At 45.6% G+C, this 19,567-nt stretch overlaps 1 protein-coding gene across 8 annotated transcripts in view; it reads right to left on the bottom strand.

Annotated features, from left to right (window-relative positions):
* TUB (TUB bipartite transcription factor) overlaps positions 1-19,567 on the bottom strand; it is a 181,097-nt gene that overhangs the window by 78,194 nt on the left and 83,336 nt on the right. The window contains exon 1 of one of the 8 annotated variants that reach the window (XM_069803785.1): positions 17,208-17,682. The exons of the other annotated variants lie outside the window; for them this stretch is intronic. Coding sequence (XP_069659886.1) covers positions 17,208-17,245 — 38 coding nt within the window. The 5' untranslated portion in view covers positions 17,246-17,682. Of the gene's footprint in view, positions 1-17,207; positions 17,683-19,567 lie in introns of those variants that run through there. 8 annotated transcript variants of the gene reach the window in all.

Below are 19,567 nucleotides of genomic sequence, written 5' to 3'. Positions count from 1 at the left end.
TTTTTTGAAACTGCTTGTCAAATATTCACCAGTTCCATCAAACAGTAACCAAGGAGAAAAAAGATGAAAAGAATAAGATGCTTTTTCTGATTGTTTTGAAAACTCCTAGGATTTGCACAAACATTTTACATGCAAAAAGAGTAACCTCTTCTTTAACATAAAGCATGCATAAGATAATTAGATTTAAAAAGGTGTGTTGACTTTAGGTATTTTTTTTTCTTAAATCGACAAGCAGCTGTCATCCATAACTGTAACAAAATATCCAAAGGCATTAGATCAAAAAAAGATTTCAGCATTTATCCAATCTACTATTTTTTAAACTGTTCTTACGTGAGTTAAGCATTACTTTTCTCTTTCACCATGTGAAAATTGCTAAGCAAATAGGGTACCATGTTTTATAAATCGAAGAAGAGCTATCATAGAAAACCACAAGCATTCTTTGCCAGTCATGTACTACTACAGATTTTCAGTATAATCTGACCTCCCAAAATAGATATAGGATACAATACCAGCATGATATCCAAAGAATTAATAAGCAGTGTAATTCTCATTAAGGTTGTGCCATTAAGCCCTGCACAGAGTGTACTGAAAATTTGCGCTCAAATGATGTATTTCTAGATATTGGTAGAAATTACAGTTCTCTAGAATCAGATTATAATTACACAGGATTGCAAATTGTACGTTTGTCAGTTCCTAGAAACAAAATGGATAGCAAAATCTGCAATGCTAATGGCTGTTTTCATACTAAATACAGATACTGAGAACACTGCGGTTCATTTACCAATTAAGACAAAAATTGTTTCCCTTGTCTTTTTCTTCTCTCTCCTCTAAGATTCAGGCATATTATGAACCCACAGAAAGACAGAGATAAGTTTATTGGCCAGAAATAACATAAGAAAAATCTACTGACTCTACTTACTGCATAGAATAGACAAACTCTCCTTTTTAAAACATAATTCAGACGTACAGAAGATTGGGTATCACTGGGTTTGAGGTTTTTTTTATTCCCTTTGTTCTTTAAAGGAAAGATGAATGATAGTCCTATACTGAATTTCAACCTGCGGATTCAACCTGTAGAGCTTAAACAAATCTTCAATACTCAATTATATTGTGAGAAGTACTGCTTCCTATTTGTTTACAACTTGAAAAAAACAGCTTCAAGATAGAAAGAATAACCAGAATCTAGATTTTTGTAAATGTCACTTTCCACATGTTCAGAAAAAGGGCAAATTGTTTCCCATCCCAAATGTTTTAATAACAAAATAAAAAAAAAGAAGTCTGTACAAACCCACATCCATTTCTAATTTCAAAACCGGCACAGGTTTAGAGAGATACCACTGATGAGAGCCATGCTCTTTGTAGCATTAAGCATGACAGAAACAGGTCCTGAGGTAATTCAAGATATTACAGGTCTAGAATTTTGTGCTGTCCATTTTTCAACAAAGAAAACAAGCATAAACTAATTTGCTGCAGTGTGGCATTTAAAAAGTCTAGAGATAAACCATCTTTAGTTCTGTGTAACTAAACAGATCACAGCTGAACCTGATCAGATTAACTGCTAAAGAAAGACTGTGTTTACAAACAGTACAGAAAAGTTTATCAGCACTTTTTGTGGATACAAAAAGCACAGTAAAACATACAAATCTGTTTGCCAGGAGGCTGTCTTAAGTTTGTGTTTAAATTGTAAAGCAAAGGCTGGAAGAATAAGATGTAAAGGGGTTTTATTGAACAAAGAGCTGTTCAGGTGCTGTGACGTTACTAGCAAACCATTACAGGAAAGGGCTTTTCACCATCCTTTTCATATTTAATATGTGGCTGAAGCTGCCATTTTAATTATTCCACTTCACCTGCTAGAATGCCTGTCAGCAACAATTATAGCAAAAGCAATCTCCACTTGGGGACTGAAGCACCACATTGAGCCTTGTCAGTGGACACATTTCTAAGCCTGCTAGTTCCCTCCTATGAAACATTTTCAGTTAAGATGTGGGTAAAATCTGAATAAAAATATGTGATTATCAGACTGGTTGCTGATTTCTAGAACAGGAAGTAAATCACACCATGCAAGTAAACTTAAATTCAAAACATTTAGGTCTTTGTCCAAGAAGAATTTAAGTTCTCTGTCTCACGTGAAACGTGTGTTAATGCTGCATTTTGTGTAAGAGTACAAGACAGAAAGCAGTGAACAAGTGTATATCTGGAAGTTTCAGGAAGAATTCTCATTTTCACAGCGGTTCCGTAATAAAATTTGACCAGAGCACTCGAACTTCAAATTCCTTCACTGACAATTCAGTATCCATATAATGAGGGGGGTTTTGCCTGGTTTCTTAAGGAACAAAGATTTATGCATTCATAATGTCTTTATTTTTTTTTTCTTCAGTTGATTAATTTCAACTACAATTAAAGAGGGTTAAATCTAAGTCCAACAGATTTCATGATGACGGTGGTGGCTGGGAAGAGGCAAAGACCTTAAATAGCCTCTCTGTGGAGAGGAAGGTGTTGGGCTCAGCTCAATAATATTATTAGAGTAATGAGAAGCCATATAGGGAAACATTATGAAGGACAGCTATAGGAATTCTGGCTTCAAAAGCTGTATTGATCCTAGGACCGCTTCTTACAGGTATATGCAGAAGATCCCTTCCAACCCCAACACACTGAAGAAAGTTTACTGAGTTCATTTTTTTCTTGTCTACATATGCATAATTCTTATTATCTTAATTTGGACTTTTTATAAACAGACAAACAGAAATTCAAAAGAAATAAAAAAGATAATCTGTATTAGAGGCAAGAAGGGTGGAAGTGGAAGATAAAGCAAATATAACTCCCTCCCTGATCTCACTACTGAGTTTTTTATCCCAGAAAAGCCACACTTCTGCTGTATGTGCAGTGTCCCAGTCTGTAACACAGGGGTAATATGCCTCTGCTTTTGCAACATCTCCCAGAGCTCCACACAAAGCACAGCATGTGAGGATGAGACATGAGATGGGCAGTGCACTACAGCACCACGCCAAGGTGCACCCAGACCACCGACGGACCTGTCACACTGAGCTCTCGAGCCACGGCCACACCATAAATCACCGGGTGCGTGCCAGGAAAAGCAGACAACAGTAGGAATAGTAAGTGAGCATGCATACTCTCAGATAGAGGAAGCTGTTTCTGACAAAGCTGGAGACCCCTTTTAACTGTATCAGATGCAATTAAACCACTTCTGGCACCGTGTGAAGCTATTTCTAAATGCATTTGAGTAAGGCAGAAAGTATCATATTAGCTGTTGGACCATTAAAAAAAGAGTGAAAATAAGATTCCCCTTTGGGTCTAATCAACGCTCATACACCAGCAGATGTTTTTCTACTCCTCTCAGATAAATACATATGACTGTGTATCTGCTGGTTTCTTTATGGAACGCTAATTGCCCACTGCACAAAATGTCTAATTGACGTAGCATGTGATCACTGTTGTTTGCACATTTTTCACAGCTCTAATATTTCAACACACAACCTATGAGTTTGTTTATTGTAGGATACAGGATTACAAGGTGAGCCATTTCAGCCTGCAGGACCATCCACTGAATGTCATTCACCTTCATTCTGTCAGATTCAGAGGGCTCCATTTCAGGACCCTTTCTCTTTCAGGACCTAGCCAAAACTGGAACAGGATGAGGAGGAGTTCAGCTGAAGAATTATGGAAAGAAAGCCGGCTGGCACAAGCAAGCTAGAAATGAATAAGGCAGCAACAGCTTCCTCTATGTGACCCTTCAAAAGTGTTTATCATTCTGGGATAGCGTTGTACTGCTACCAGTGCACACACGCTCTTACCTTTATGTGCGGCAAACTGGGAGCATGCAGCGTGCTTCTCTGGACTGCCAGCCTCACAACAGTGACCACGGCAGTGATCAGAGACTGCTCGCCCACATCGCTGAAGCTATGTCTGCATGCAAACCATGCTGCTCCCCAGGGAACGCATCTGCTCTCCCCTGCTCCCACGTGCTGACAGAAGGACCTCTGCTTGAATCTGAAATCTACTTTAGAAAGACTTTTGATGACAGTCCCTGATGGGAGCACAGATGTGAAATCCTGCTCAAATATTTATCTGCTTTATGATTATTAAAAGATTTAATTTAAGAAGAGCTGGAAGATCATAAGGAAATACTGCCATTGACTTACTGGCAAATTTAACTCAACCTATATTATGTCCAGGCACTCTCCCAGCAGCACATACACTGTGCTCCTCAAAACCAACATCAGCCATTTGACAGCACACTGGACAGAGCACTACAGATCAAATTTCCAGATACAGAGGACTCGCACAAAAAGGGCAAGAACCACAGAAACAAGCTGAGTAAACTTCCTTAAGTATTGAGTATCATTAGAATACAGAGGTAGGCATTTTGTGATGTAAAAAGAAAACAAATGCCTTTCCTTTCACAAAGTAAATAACTTAGGGAATTATTAATAGTGACTTAATCATTGTTAGTTATAGACCTATTCTAATGGAGTGAAAATAAAAAACAGAAACAATGTCATAGCCATTTTGATGAAAAATTAGCAACAAGATAGACATCGTGAAGTGCAAAGTGAAAAGCAAAACCATACAGAACACCATCTTTCTATTTACTATTTATCAGTCTGCAGTTATGATTGGCATTGTTAATCCAAGTCCATAGTAAATGCAATATTGCAGAGCTGGCTGTAAACTAAAACCCTTTGGGCTGAATTTTCATCCCAATGCACAGAGAGTTACTTTGAGGACTCCTTGCAATGTCAATTGGGCATATTTACAATTCATCATGCAATGCAGTGAAAACTTCTATGCCTCTAATATATCTTAGTTTTTCTTCAGAATAAGCTTTTTCAGATGAGAATGAGTTGTTCTTGCCAAGGAACACACAAAAACTGCAGTGTGTTATACACTGTTTGTCATTTTGACTAGACAGCACAATAGTCATTCTCCTCCCTTCCCTCTCCACCACATTAAGTATTTTCAACAGAAATTTCAGATTTTCAAAAACGCTCACGATTAGGAAATAACATGAACAGGGAATCAGAGTGACCCTGAGCACTCCTGAAAATCCAGCCATAGACTCTTCAAGGCTCCCTGCGTAGTATTATATTCCATCCTTTCAAAGGCCTATACCAGCCTAATGCTAAAATACAGCTATTCTGCATGTGTTCTTAAATCTTGTTTCAAAATCTTTATATTTTAATGGAATGCAACAATCAATAAACTGAAAGTCCAGCAACTGGATAGTCACTTCCAATGAGCTCCTAGTTGCCTTACTATCTCCTTCAATTTTTGTTATGTCTTACGTTATTTGGTACCACTTCAATGAAATGATGGCTTTCAGAAATTATAATTTATTGTAAGTAAAATTAATTTTCTAAGCCCTAAATCTTTCCTTCTGAGTCTAGAGTTCACTGGATTCTTTTGCCAGAAGTCTTTGTAAGAGAATGCCAATTTGTCAAATCCAAATCTTGTAAACTCAATGACCTCCAGAGATTCAGGAGAAAATTTTGGGCGGTGGGGGATACAGGCCCAGCCCACACCAACAAATAACCTGAAAGTCCAGGCACTCATCTGAGGTGTTAGAAATACCTTCCTAAGGAATGAAACACACGGGGTATAGACTTGAATGCTTGAACTTGCATATTCCAATTTCCAGGCTATGCAAACATAATTTCACATTTCTTCCAACAGAATAATCTGGAAATCATTCTGACACGGGGTGCACAGGATTTGGAAACTTTTTTTCCTTCCTAGAACAACCTCTATCTTGCAAAGCCTCAAGCATATAGCATTAAATTAAAAAAAAGTAACTGAAGGTGCCTGAGAATCAAAACAGGAAGGAAAGAGGGAAGGAAGGAAGGGAGGGAGGAAAGAGGGAAGGAAGGAAGGGAGGGAGGAAAGAGGGAAGGAAGGAAGGGAGGGAGGAAAGAGGGAAGGAAGGAAGGGAGGGAGGAAAGAGGGAAGGAAGGAAGGGAGGGAGGAAAGAGGGAAGGAAGGAAGGGAGGGAGGAAAGAGGGAAGGAAGGAAGGGAGGGAGGAAAGAGGGAAGGAAGGAAGGGAGGGAGGAAAGAGGGAAGGAAGGAAGGGAGGGAGGAAAGAGGGAAGGAAGGAAGGGAGGGAGGAAAGAGGGAAGGAAGGAAGGGAGGGAGGAAAGAGGGAAGGAAGGAAGGGAGGGAGGGAGGGAGGGGGGAAAGGGGGAAGGAAGGAAGGGAGGGAGGAAGGAAAGGGGGAAGGAAGGAAGGGAGGGAGGAAGGGAAGGGGGAAGGAAGGAAGGGAGGGAGGAAGGAAAGGGGGAAGGAAGGAAGGGAGGGAGGAAGGAAAGGGGGAAGGAAGGAAGGGAGGAAGGAAGGGAGGGAGGAAGGAAGGGAGGAAGGAAGGGAGGGAGGGAGGGAGAGGGAGGAAGGGAGAGGGAGGAAGGGAGGAAGGAAAGAGGGGGGGGGAAGGGAGGAAAGAGAGGGGGGAGGGAGGAAGGGAGGAAAGAGAGGGGGGAGGGAGGAAGGGAGGGAGGAAGGAAGGGAGGGAGGAAAGAGAGGGGGAGGGAGGAAAGAGAGGGGGGAGGGAGGAAAGAGAGGGGGGAGGGAGGAAAGAGAGGGGGGAGGGAGGAAAGAGAGGGGGGAGGGAGGAAAGAGAGGGGGGAGGGAGGAAAGAGAGGGGGGAGGGAGGAAAGAGAGGGGGGAGGGAGGAAAGAGAGGGGGGAGGGAGGAAAGAGAGGGGGGAGGGAGGAAAGAGAGGGGGGAGGGAGGAAAGAGAGGGGGGAGGGAGGAAAGAGAGGGGGGAGGGAGGAAAGAGAGGGGGGAGGGAGGAAAGAGAGGGGGGAGGGAGGAAAGAGAGGGGGGAGGGAGGAAAGAGAGGGGGGAGGGAGGAAAGAGAGGGGGGAGGGAGGAAAGAGAGGGGGGAGGGAGGAAAGAGAGGGGGGAGGGAGGAAAGAGAGGGGGGAGGGAGGAAAGAGAGGGGGGAGGGAGGAAAGAGAGGGGGGAGGGAGGAAAGAGAGGGGGGAGGGAGGAAAGAGAGGGGGGAGGGAGGAAAGAGAGGGGGGAGGGAGGAAAGAGAGGGGGGAGGGAGGAAAGAGAGGGGGGAGGGAGGAAAGAGAGGGGGGAGGGAGGAAAGAGAGGGGGGAGGGAGGAAAGGGGGGGGGGGAGGAAAGAGAGGGGGGAGGGAGGAAAGAGAGGGGGGAGGGAGGAAAGAGAGGGGGGAGGGAGGAAAGAGAGGGGGGAGGGAGGAAAGAGAGGGGGGAGGGAGGAAAGAGAGGGGGGAGGGAGGAAAGAGAGGGGGGAGGGAGGAAAGAGAGGGGGGAGGGAGGAAAGAGAGGGGGGAGGGAGGAAAGAGAGGGGGGAGGGAGGAAAGAGAGGGGGGAGGGAGGAAAGAGAGGGGGGAGGGAGGAAAGAGAGGGGGGAGGGAGGAAAGAGAGGGGGGAGGGAGGAAAGAGAGGGGGGAGGGAGGAAAGAGAGGGGGGAGGGAGGAAAGAGAGGGGGGAGGGAGGAAAGAGAGGGGGGAGGGAGGAAAGAGAGGGGGGAGGGAGGAAAGAGAGGGGGGAGGGAGGAAAGAGAGGGGGGAGGGAGGAAAGAGAGGGGGGAGGGAGGAAAGAGGGGGGGAGGGAGGAAAGAGGGGGGGAGGGAGGAAAGAGGGGGGGGAGGGAGGAAAGAGAGGGGGGAGGGAGGAAAGAGAGGGGGGAGGGAGGAAAGAGAGGGGGGAGGGAGGAAAGAGGGGGGGAGGGAGGAAAGAGAGGGGGGAGGGAGGAAAGAGAGGGGGGAGGGAGGAAAGAGAGGGGGGAGGGAGGAAAGAGAGGGGGGAGGGAGGAAAGAGAGGGGGGAGGGAGGAAAGAGAGGGGGGAGGGAGGAAAGAGAGGGGGGAGGAAGCAGAGAGGGGGAAGGAAGCAGAGAGGGGGAAGGAAGCAGAGAGGGGGAAGGAAGCAGAGAGGGGGAAGGAAGCAGAGAGGGGGAAGGAAGCAGAGAGGGAGGGAAGGAGAGAAGGAAGGAAAGGAGAACCTTTCATTTCATTTAAATTTCTCCAGTGCTGGTTTTTCTTAATCTTTAAAAATCTATGAGTGATATTCAAGACCCAAGGAAGTAATTAACAATTTTTCAAGCTGCATCAATACTGCCAGAATACTACACTACATCATTATTTGAAATAGCTAACGTTTAGAAGGCATCTTCCAGGATGCCTCAAACTTCAAGCAATGTCATGATCTTTTTGCACTGATATGATGGCCCAGTTTCTCTGAGTATTAATACAGTATTCCATAATTAATATATCTGGCATATCCAAGAATAATTATCCTAGTTTTCTGAAAAGCCAGACCCTAGATCAGGTGGCGCACAGGTGGCTAGTGCTCTTAACAGCCAAAAATTAACATTCTTAGTTAGACCGATAATGAATTTTAAATTAAAAGTTCCATCCACATTGTGAACTGTGCTATGATAGATACCCAGCTAGCTGTAAACAAGCTAACACATATACTGGAAACAATTTAACTACGGTAGTCCCCAGCTCCTCACAGACTGAACTGCATTGCTCCTCAAAGGAGTAAATCACTTCTGCATTTTTGATGTTGTTGTACAGCTTTCTGTGTCAGCTCGTATGCAGCTCACCCAGGTGTCTCTCTACTGCACTGCAGTATGCAGCATGGACATACCACAGAGATCAAATACAGAAGGAAAGAATTTAACCAATTTGACACTAAGCAAAGCTACAGGGTTCTCTGTGTCTCCATCATTGCATAGATTTAACAACCCACAATATGCAGAGTCACTTGAGCTCTGCCTTAAGGACAGGCAATAAAACAAAGCTAGTGTTATTCTAGGGCAAGCACAAAAACTTTCTCTAAAACCTTGTACTTCACTTCTTAAATCTGCAGCAACAGCCAGTGAAGTGATTTAAAATTCAGTAACCTGGAAGAATCAGTTATCGAGCTCTGGTGTGTAGAGACATCTTTAATGTTATTTAATGTTGCTCTACAGATGCATTATTTACCTGTATAACTAACTTAAAAGTTTTAGATAGGCATGTAAGAGTTCATGCAATCCCTAGGTCCGCAGAAGATTGATTAATGGAAATTCACACTCCTGACTTGAGCCTTGGGATTTATATCTGCCAAATATAGTGGGATGCATTCCAAGGTACAGTAAGTATCTTACTCTTTCAGTTGCCATTCAACCTGACTTAAGCAGTTAGTCTAAGTCATTGTCCAGACAAGTTATCTATTCTTTAATTTCTACAATACATCCAATAATTTCCTCAAATTTTCAGAAGTGAGAATTGCAACATGATGCAATGTTTTTTGTTTTTTATTACTGCAGACAACTGAAAATGCTGCTGTAGTAGTATTGGTTAGCAACAACCTCCACTGGAAAAAAGAGAGACCAATTTTCTCTTATGCTTCTTGCTGTGGCACAGGTACCATTAATGGAAATACCTAGCCTTTAATTTTATTCATCTTGCTTTCAAACTGATACCAAATTTGAAAGACAGACCTGTTTTGATCCCTTCCCTAAACATGGATCAAATACTGACATATCTGTATTTCACTTGCAGATACAATTTCCAACTTAGTCATCATTTGAAGTTAATCAAGGAATTTCTTCATCTTGTAATTTCTCACCTGCAGGTAGCTAGAACTGTGATTACAATTAAAATTACCATTAAAAACTTCATGCTGTGGTTTCATTACCTGTGCCAAATGAGTTATATTAATTACAAATTATGATATTCACAGACTTGTGTTAACATGCATCTCAACAGGAACCATGAGGTTTCCACTGAAATCTGCAATTCAAGACTTAATTTTGGTAAACATCTGAGAACTCAAGCTAAAACTCAACTTCATGAAAGAATGGCTCAGGCACTTGTGTTGTCAGAGAGCAAGATAAGTATGTCACTCACAAACAAAGTGCGCTCACACATTCATATTAATGTATTATAGACCGCTTCCCATTATTTGCTCAGCTAAAACATGAGCTCAGAGAAGGCTGTGGAACCAATCCAATTCCCTTTTAAGTCAATAAAAAGGCTCTTGTGGCACCTCTTTGTGACTGCTTCCTGCAAGCAACCACACAACTACACATAAGGCAGAGGGCAGTCTTAGACTCTACAGCATCCCTACCTCCAGGTATAAGGATAGTAGTCTGACTGCACAGAATCAGCATCCAACATCTGCACAGTTCTTGTACCGGCAGAAGCAGTTACTATCCTTTGCTGTATAAGGCCCTCCTGCATTTCCCCAAATGAAGTGTTTTAAATTGGGTCACTTTTTCCCTTTAAGGATAAATAATAGATAACTATGTAATCTCTCAACTTATTAGCAATCCAAAAGCAGGAAAGCTACTCCTGCTGTACTCACTGAAAAGGAAAGCAAGATATATCTTAGCTTCTTATTAATGTAAAAGAAGAAAATACAAATACATCTAGTAAATAATTTAATTACAGAGCAAACTGAACATTTAAAGACCTTCCTAAGCATGACAAATCTACACAATGTAGACATAAACTAAAATTAATCGGTAGATGACCCGCAATACATCCACAGTTACTGAACAATAAAAAAGCTACATTACCATCAAGTATTAGATAAAACAAGCTGGTGTGACATGAGCAAAAAAAAATGGTTTCATCTTTTACCACCTGTACTCATCCTGTTTCAAAATAATTACTCCAATCTTTCTACCTTCTCCCATAGTTACCTTTGCATGCTCTATACACCCTTCTCTGGGAGCACATTTCTTTATCTATTTAAGTCACTATCCCCTTACTTTCCATTTTCTTAAGAGCAGGATAGTCAAAAGAAGCTGATGATCATGTCTGCAACAAAAATGAAAGCAAAAAGGAGTATGCCAACAATCACACTGATCTTTTCACTTCTATTTTGTGCCCTTCTTCTGTATCTATCTTCCAAACTGAAACATTTTCAGACTGAAGACTGTCTTGCTGTAAACTACATACTATTAGCATTATAGAAATGATAACAGAGCCCAGAGAGGAACACCTCTCAGCTGAGAGTCGTCAGAACTTGCTGGTATCGTCCTGCCACTACGTTGTGATAAAAGAGATTGCAGACTGTGAGGGAGCAGGTCTTCTGTTCCCCACCACCCCTCATCTGCATGACACAGACTGTCACCAAGAAGGGCATCTCCTAATCCCAGTTACAGGCCTTCATATACTATAGTAACAAATGCTTCAGCAGTAAGTCAGATATAAAATAAACACTGACTTTAACATCCATGCTTAAAGCAATAATCTTTGAATAATCTTCTGCAAATACTGAAATTAATTCTCAACAAACTGCAAAATAAATAATTTCAGCTTTAAACAATTGCAAACAGTACTAACTACTTCAGTAATACAATGAGAAGTTGGGATGGATTTATTCAAAAGTTACAAACAATAAAATACAAATTGAATAGCAAACATTTACAGAGAAGGGTATCTTATGCAGGCACCATATAGCTGGCAAGACAGAATTCTATTTTCATGAATAATCTCAAAGTGGGAAAGAGAAGAAAACAAAAAAAAAAAGAGGCAAAGAGAGAAAGATGTAGAGACAAATGGCAAAAAGAAATCTGTTCACAAAGAGAAAGAACAGAAAAGCATGTATTGGAAAATAAAGTCAGTCATTAGTGTGAGGGGAAGAAGAATGAGGAGGAAATGTGAAAAGAATCCAGCTCTCCAGAACAGCAATTTCTAGTTACTAATAAAAAGCACCACCTTCCAGAAAAGCTGCTGCTTGTATGTCTAAATGGATGCCGCCTAAAGGAAAGTCCAAAAAAACCTCAGGAATAAGAGTCAAAACTGTCCAACTCGGGGGACTGCAAGAGGAGACGTAATATTTCATAACCCCTTTCTGGCTGTAATCCAAATCTGGCACAGATGGCTTGTAGATGATTGTCACTACCAGAAACCCATTGGCCTGTTATGAAATGAGTTTTAGTCTTGATCTGGATGTTGATACTGCAAAGGTAGTCGGGGGTGACAATACTCTAGGACAGCTGGTGCAGCCGCCTATCTGCCACAAGGCCCAAAGCGCACCCTGCAAGAGGTGGCAACGCCCCTTCAGCCCCTTGCTTCAAACCACCTTTGGCACACTGCAAAGCACAGGACGACTAGGTTTCACTCCCAGCTCTGCAGCCGAACTCCCCTGAGCCTTGTCCCATTTCCATTGAAGCCAACTCCCCACAACTTCCACGGGTCTCTATTTCCCTTGCTGGTAAAACTGAAGTGATACTTCATTTTCCTTGCCTCTCTTCTCTGCCTGGTTGATTTAAGCTATCAGCTTCAGGGTAGCAATTGCCTCTGACGATGCGCTTCTACAGCTCCCCAACACTGATGCTGGGCAAAACAGAACTTTGATCTCAGCTGGAGCCTCTATGCACTACAGCAGTAACACCCTACATAAAAGCACAGACCCCCATTAAGGGAGAGCTCTAACTTCAACGTTTTAAAAGGACATGACTAGGCTAATTTTACACATTGCAATAACCTGAGACAAGACAGCCTAATTTAAAGGAGACACACGCTCTTTGTATCCTTTTCCTTCGAAAAAGCAGCGCTCTCGTAAATTATCAATGCCATTCCCCACAGCAGGCAGCTGAGAACAAGCTCGCATGCATTGTGATGCACTCGGTCACACACTGCGCCTTGCAGCGGGGTGAGCACTCTACCTGCACTGCTGCCTTTAGAATGTCGAGGCTTAAGGGTAGATGATCTCCCAGCACCCCAAGTAAACGCATAGAAACGAGCGTGGGACGCCGCTGGTCTTCAAGCCCATTCCTGTTCCAGGACTTGTTTACACATCACACTTTCAGAAATCTTATCTGCTCTAATTGCCATGAATCACAAATTTACACCACAGCTGTGCTCCACAATTTTCATCCAACTGTAATCCTTCACTTTGCAAATAAATAACTAGTGACTGTTTAAATAAATAACTAGTGACTGTTTATAGCTGCAATATCTAAGCACAGCCCCAAAACTTCAGAACAAATTCATAAAAGCTACAAAAAATTGAGCATAATAAAAAATGTCACAAGTAAAATAATGTATATTATTACATTACATATCAAGATATATTATGCCCCTGCAAATGCATGCTATGTAATCTGATTTAGACGGCGCCCTCCACACAAAATGCCAGACCCCCCGTGGCACAGTTCATGGGTTCCCCTTGGGCTACGGCAGGTTTATCTGCACAAACCAAGTCTCAATAGAATTGCACAGACGCTTTACAGAGAACTCTGGGGACTTGCGGCAAATTTATTCCCATGTGGACTGTGCTTTTCAGCTGATAATGTTTATATATTTCTCATTAAACAGGTCAGATTGGTTTTGTAAAAGCTGCTTTTTAAGTCATAGTATTAAGATTTATTGTTAAAGAAGCAACTGAAATATATCAGAACTAATAATAGTAATAACAACAACAACAACAGGGACTGGGACCTTACTGTGACTGAGCTAATTGATACTCTTACCTTAGGTTTTGTAAAAGCTGCTTTTTAAGTCATAGTATTAAGATTTATTGTTAAAGAAGCAACTGAAATATATCAGAACTAATAATAGTAATAACAACAACAACAACAGGGACTGGGACCTTACTGTGACTGAGCTAATTGATACTCTTACCTTAGCGAGCAACAGCTTCATTTAACTCTAGTTATGTAGTACCAGGAATGTGTTTGCTTATTCAAGACACACCAACATAAAATAAAAATGAAAATGTTAATTTCAGAAATTCTATAATTTAAAAATGAGTTCAGGAAAAAGATATGAAACCAAAACATATTTTTGAACAAAACCCCTGAACTCCTGTGAATCTGTAATGATTCCCAGATAGTTCTGCTTTGTATTTTCTACTGGAAACTGCTGAAGTACACCAAAGGAAAACACTACTGTGCTAATTCCTCAGGAAGCTACATCTTACTCCTAACTGCCATCAGGAACCACCTTTGGGTCTGGGGGCAGCTACATGAACTGCAACTGATTTTTTACTCGAGTCTAAACTATTTTGATTCTTTATAAGAAAGGACAGAAACACTGTTAAAAATGGGTTCAATTTAAAGAATTCCTAGCTTCCTGTACCTGGGGTGTAGCTTCATATAAGTGCTTAATCATATGCTTGAATTTCTATCTCTGAAACAGTTTAATGAAAAGAAATACAATATATTTACTTTTAAAAAATAATTTCTCAATTGTATTTCATAACATTAGCGAACCCAAATCCCCTCATCCTATCACTATTAGTGTTTTGGAAGCAGAATACACAAGAGAAGAAAAGACATTAAGGGCCAAATGCCGAAATCGCAAACTCCCGAATAATATGAATCTTTTATCCACCTCAGCATGACAAAGGTAGCACTGACACTGAAAGAATTGCCTACTATTTTTTGTTAATTCACCCAAAATGTTCTCAGCATCTTGTTTTGTGAGTTTTGGACATGCAGGTGGATTGCTTAATGAGTTGTGCATGACACACGCAGAACTGATTCCCTCTGGCTCATTTCACTTGTAAGGAAAAATATGACATTTCACTAAAGAATAAAAACACTTCTCTGCTTGAATCAATTCAGGTATATAGCCACATATACGTTCAATTGCTAGAAGGAACAATGTAGGTTTAGGAGTCATGCTACCATCTTAAAGTCCACACCAAAGTTGAAACAGCTTTGCCAAGCTCCAAGAAGGGCTTGCAGCATTTTCTAGCACACTGTATGCACATCAGCGAGGCTCAGGCTATGTCACACACGTCTTTACAGACGGCAGCATGCCCAACAGCCTGTGCTCTGTCCCCCATGCTAGCAGCAGTGACATTGCTGGCTGTCACATGCCACCCAGGCCATAAAGAAGGTGGGAAACAGGCCTCCTAGCTTTGAGTCAGCAACCATTGAACTCACTACAGTAAGCAAGAATCTGAAGCAACGCAGCAGATAAGCGTGGGGCGTTTTGCTCTCATAGAGAAGATGAACTATCCTAAGGGGTGCCCATCAGGCCTCTCCTTGTGTATTTCATTCCTACAAAATGACCTAATTTACCAATACAGTGTTTTCACGTGTAATCTCAGTCACATATGCATGCAGAAACTATTGTTTCCTGGGTAAGTACATTTAGGGTATCCTGGAGGATGCTTTAAACAAGCAAGTTCAATGAGATTTCCAATGATATGCCTCTAACTCAGAAATCAGCTCTGAAGACTGAAAAATAAGTCAACTTCTTGAGAGAACTCTACGTTAGAAGGCTAAACAAAGACACTTCAGAGCAGAAGCGTGGGCTTTTTGCCTTTTGGTTTGGGGCAGTCCTCAGCAGTTTCTGGCCATAAACATATGGTTAACATTCAACAATACTATTATATTAGAAAAGACATGAGTACCATCAGATCTGTGTCCCTCTGGAGATCTACTGCTTTGTCTCCCTTTGCTTCACTGAACTGCACCAAGCAGAAAACAGAAGAGACGTTTTATTTCCTTCTTCAGGGCCACTGCTACAAAACCCCTCAGCAAACTTTTGGCATCGGCCTCCGCAGAGCCTTGTGTACACTGAGAGAACGGAGAAACAGTTCCTCTGCTGCTGGGAAGAGCCATGAACAGCTGTTCTGGTATTTTTGCCTTCATTACAAGGCTTCAAATTGCATCAGAATGCATCCGCTAGTCATTTTTGAAGCCTTATTGCCAATTCCTCATGTCTTTTCAAAACACATGGTCTGAAAGAGCTACTGGAGAGAGAGTGGTGATATTCTCGGGTTCATTGTAATCAGATTTCTTTCTTTCTGATTCTTCTATTGATTAGAACTATCACGCGCACAGATCAAACCAGCAGACTTCCACTTGTGCATCTATCATTTCATATTTTTTCTCTGTATTAAGGAGTGATTTATTTGTGTTTATTATATCGCACTCATTGTGGCATACGGTCGCTACAAATATTGTCATTTAGAATGGGGCAAACTACAACTGACCTGCTTAAACAGCTGTCTTTGTTTTAAAATGCCTTCTGTAAATATTTTTAATTTCACGATTCTCTAAAAACAAAAAAAAGTTTATGTTACTGTATCTACTTTATTTACCACCAAACAAATGAAACAAACGTGCTTTTTAACACCGGTGATTTCTTCCTGCAATAGCTCAGTCTGAAGAAGAGACTTTGATGAAAACTAAAAAAACCCATAACGTTAACGTCACTCCGGACAGCAGATTGGGAAATGGCTTGATTATTGTCCCACGGCACAGCCCGTCCCGCCCGGAGCTAAACCTTCTCTGGCTCGCTCTCTCCTCGCACCGGCAAGTCAGAAACAAACTCTCCTCGTATTCCAGCGGCAAGCGCTCCCGCTCCAAAACCGGGCGCTCGGGGCAGGCACGGGAAGGGCACCGCAAGGCGCAGGATGGCAGGGCGGCCCCCTGCGCAGGGCGAGCGGGGCTCCCCACGTCCCCGGGCCGCCACCGGCTCCCGCGGCGCGGAGCCCCCGCCGCCGCCCGCCGCCCGCTGACGCACGGGGGCTCCCGGGCAGCAGCCGCCGCGCGGCGGCTCCCGTAGCTTATGGCAACGGCGGAGCCAATGGCAGCCGTCCGCCGGGCGCTGCCATGGCGATCCCGCTCCTCGCCATGGCGGCCCCACCGGCCGCGGCCGCTCCGCTCCGCGCTGCGAGGAAGCGGCGGCCGCGCCCGCGCGCTGCCCGGCCCCCCGCCCCGCTCTCGGCGGCACCCGGCGGAAGGGGCAGCGAGCGCCCGCCAGCGCCCGGCGGGGCCGGCGGTCCCCGCGCCCGAGGGGCGACGGCCGCCTCCGACGGCGCAGCGCTCCGCCTGCTGCCGCCCGGCCGGGGCGGTGGGGGGGGGGGCCTGTGGCGGAGGCAGGCACGAAAGCTCTCCCGCTGCGGAGCGAGCGCGGCTCTCCCGCTCTCCGCCGGCCTGACAGCTCTCCCCAGAGACCAGCCCCCGAACTTCGCGGAGCGGGCCCGGCCCGAAGTTGGGAGGCGGGACCGGGCTCCCCCCCCGCCCCGCTCCGAGAGCGCTCGCCAGCCGGCGGGCACGGGGTCCGCCCGCGACCCGCTCCCCCGGGCGGGACCCGCCGCCTCCCCGCCGCGCCCCGGGCAGGGTCCGGCCGCCCCGGCCCCGCCGCCGAGGCGCGGGTTCCGGCGGCGAGCGCCCGAGCCCGCCGAGGGGCAGCGGCTCCAGCCCCGGGGCGGCCCCGGTCCCCCCGGCCGCGCCCGCACCGCTCTGCCCGCCGCCCTACCTGTAAGGGATCCAGTCCGCCTGGTGCCTTGAAGTCATCTCTCCCCGGCGACGCTGCCCGGAGCCGAGGAGGGGGACGCGGCCGCTGCTGCCCGAGTCGGAACCCGCCACGGCGCGGGCAGCATCCTCCGTCCGGGGCGGGGGCGGACGGCGCGCCGGTTATCCCGGCAGCGGCCGCAGAAACATCCCCCCGGGGAGGGCTTCCAGCGGCGGGCCGGGCTGCATGGGGAGGGGGGCGGCCGGGGGCAGCGGGAGGCGGCTCCCAGCCCTTCCTCCCTGCCCGGAGCGGCCGGCTGAGTCGGGCACCGGAGCGGGGGAGGGGGGGGGCGCGGGAGGGGGCGGAGGAAGGGCCGGCGGCGGGCAGGGAAAGGCAGGGCAGCAGCGCCGCGTCCCCGCTGCCGCTACCCGCCCGCCCCCCTGCTGCCGCCGCTGCTGCCGCCGCGCTGAGGCATCGCCCGGGCGAGGCGGGCCGAGCCGAGCCGCCCTCCGCGCCGGGCCCGCCCCTGCCCCGTCAGCCGCGCCGCCACTGACTCACGGCCGGCGCCCGCCCCGCCACTGGGCATGTGCGGCCGCCGCGGCCGGGCAGGGCTCGGCCCGGCTCGGTTCGGTTCGGCTCGGCTCGGCGTGTCGCGCGCGGCCCCCGCGGCGGGCAACGGCCGAGCCCTGAGGCGGGCAACGGCCGCGGCGCGAGGCGGGCAACGGCCGGGTAGCCCTCGCAGCCGACTGAGGCGGGGAGAGGTGCGAGGAGAGCTCAGCCTGAGCTTAGGCTCTTCTCAGTCCAGCCCTACCGGCAAAACCTATAAATTTCAGCAACTCGACCCAAAATGGCTGAGGAGCCACGGCCTGGGGTCTGTTAGCAAAAGTTTAACGCGGCCCTCAAGGGAAAAAATCATGTTGTCTGTTCGCCGACACCAGACTGGCGCCTCGCGGTGATGCAGACCCGCTGGGACACAGTGGCTGCGGCCCACCTCTGTTGGCCCTGGCACAGCCGCCACCGCCAGCAGCTCTCCTGGGGAGGCCGTGCAGAAGGCTAAGGCTGCCGGGGAGCAGAGCGCAGTCGCGGCTCCCTCAGGAGCCCAGCTTTTGCTACACAAGTGTGTCGCAGGCCACCATGCACTCATCCCAGCAAGACCACCTCAGCTCCAGCTCTGCAGCCACAGCGGCGTTGAAGCCCTACGGACCATGTAAATCCCTCCTCCTCTTGGTCTGTGTCAGGCTATATGCATACAGAAACAGTTCCTGACTTCATGGAAAAAACATGATCTGAAGAAAGAAGAAATTAGTGAAAGATAAGAGATTAATGAAAAATATAATCCCTATCTATTTGCTTTGAATAACGGCAGTCTAGCCCTTAATACCTCAGAAGTTTTGTTGTAGGCAACAGTTGTACTGTGTGTGGAGGGGAGATTTAAAGAAAAGACTGTTAGGAGTTAGCTGAGGTCACCTTTTCACACAGAACAGGCATTGTGGAATAAACCATCAAAGAGTTAAGTGTGGCACCTGCTGTACCCAGGAAATGCTAAGATGGAGAGGGGCACCTAAGAGGTGAAGACATGAAGCTCTGACCTGCTAAGCCATTCCCAAATTGCAACGTTGGTCTTCTGCTTGATGGTGTGAACTCGTGCGGAAGGGGTACGGTACAGGTTATCCCACTGCAGGGTATTGCAGAGTTAGAAGGAAGGATGAATGATTAAGGCTGTGGAAAGGTGCACATCTGAGCAGAGAGTGAAAAAAAACACTCACCTAAGAAAACAGAGACAAGGTTTTTAAAAGTAAGTGTCTAGAAATGGTAGAGCAGAACAGTAGAAAAAGAACTTTTGTTCTCCTGGTTTTATAGCATAAAAAAACCCAAGGAGACAATATTATAATTTAGCAAATTAAAAACAGATTGAAGGAGATACTTTTTCATGCAACATAACTGTATGGTAGAGTTCACTACCAAAAAACATGACTGGGGCCAGGAAGCCAGCAAGAGTCAAAAGAAGATGACACGCTTAACAGATAACAGAAATGTTACCGTATTTATCACTGTCATAAACTTTTGAAAGGCTATTTTGTTTTAAAGCCAGAAACCAGAATTTAAACATTTTCCAGAAGTCAAATGAGATCTATCTTTAAGGAAGAATTCTCTCACATCCATGTGGATAAGATAATTTGCTGCTTTCTTGACCAGCATCATGCACTGGACTTGACAGACCTCAGTTCCAGTCAGGCACAATCTGGAACTGTAAAACAACCACCACCACCCGTGAGTGTTATTAGCATGAGGAGGTGGCTGCAGGAGAGAGATCCCATCTCCTGGTATTCAGCTGCATGCTTTTTAAGCATGCCCATTTACTGAGGCTTCTGTAGAAAAGAAGA

The sequence above is a fragment of the Haliaeetus albicilla genome, chromosome 16 (assembly GCF_947461875.1).
Source record: "Haliaeetus albicilla chromosome 16, bHalAlb1.1, whole genome shotgun sequence".
In the NCBI taxonomy this organism is placed as follows: domain Eukaryota; kingdom Metazoa; phylum Chordata; class Aves; order Accipitriformes; family Accipitridae; genus Haliaeetus; species Haliaeetus albicilla.
Note: the sequence above shows the minus strand (reverse complement) of the source record. Positions and strands in the feature narration are given on the sequence as shown.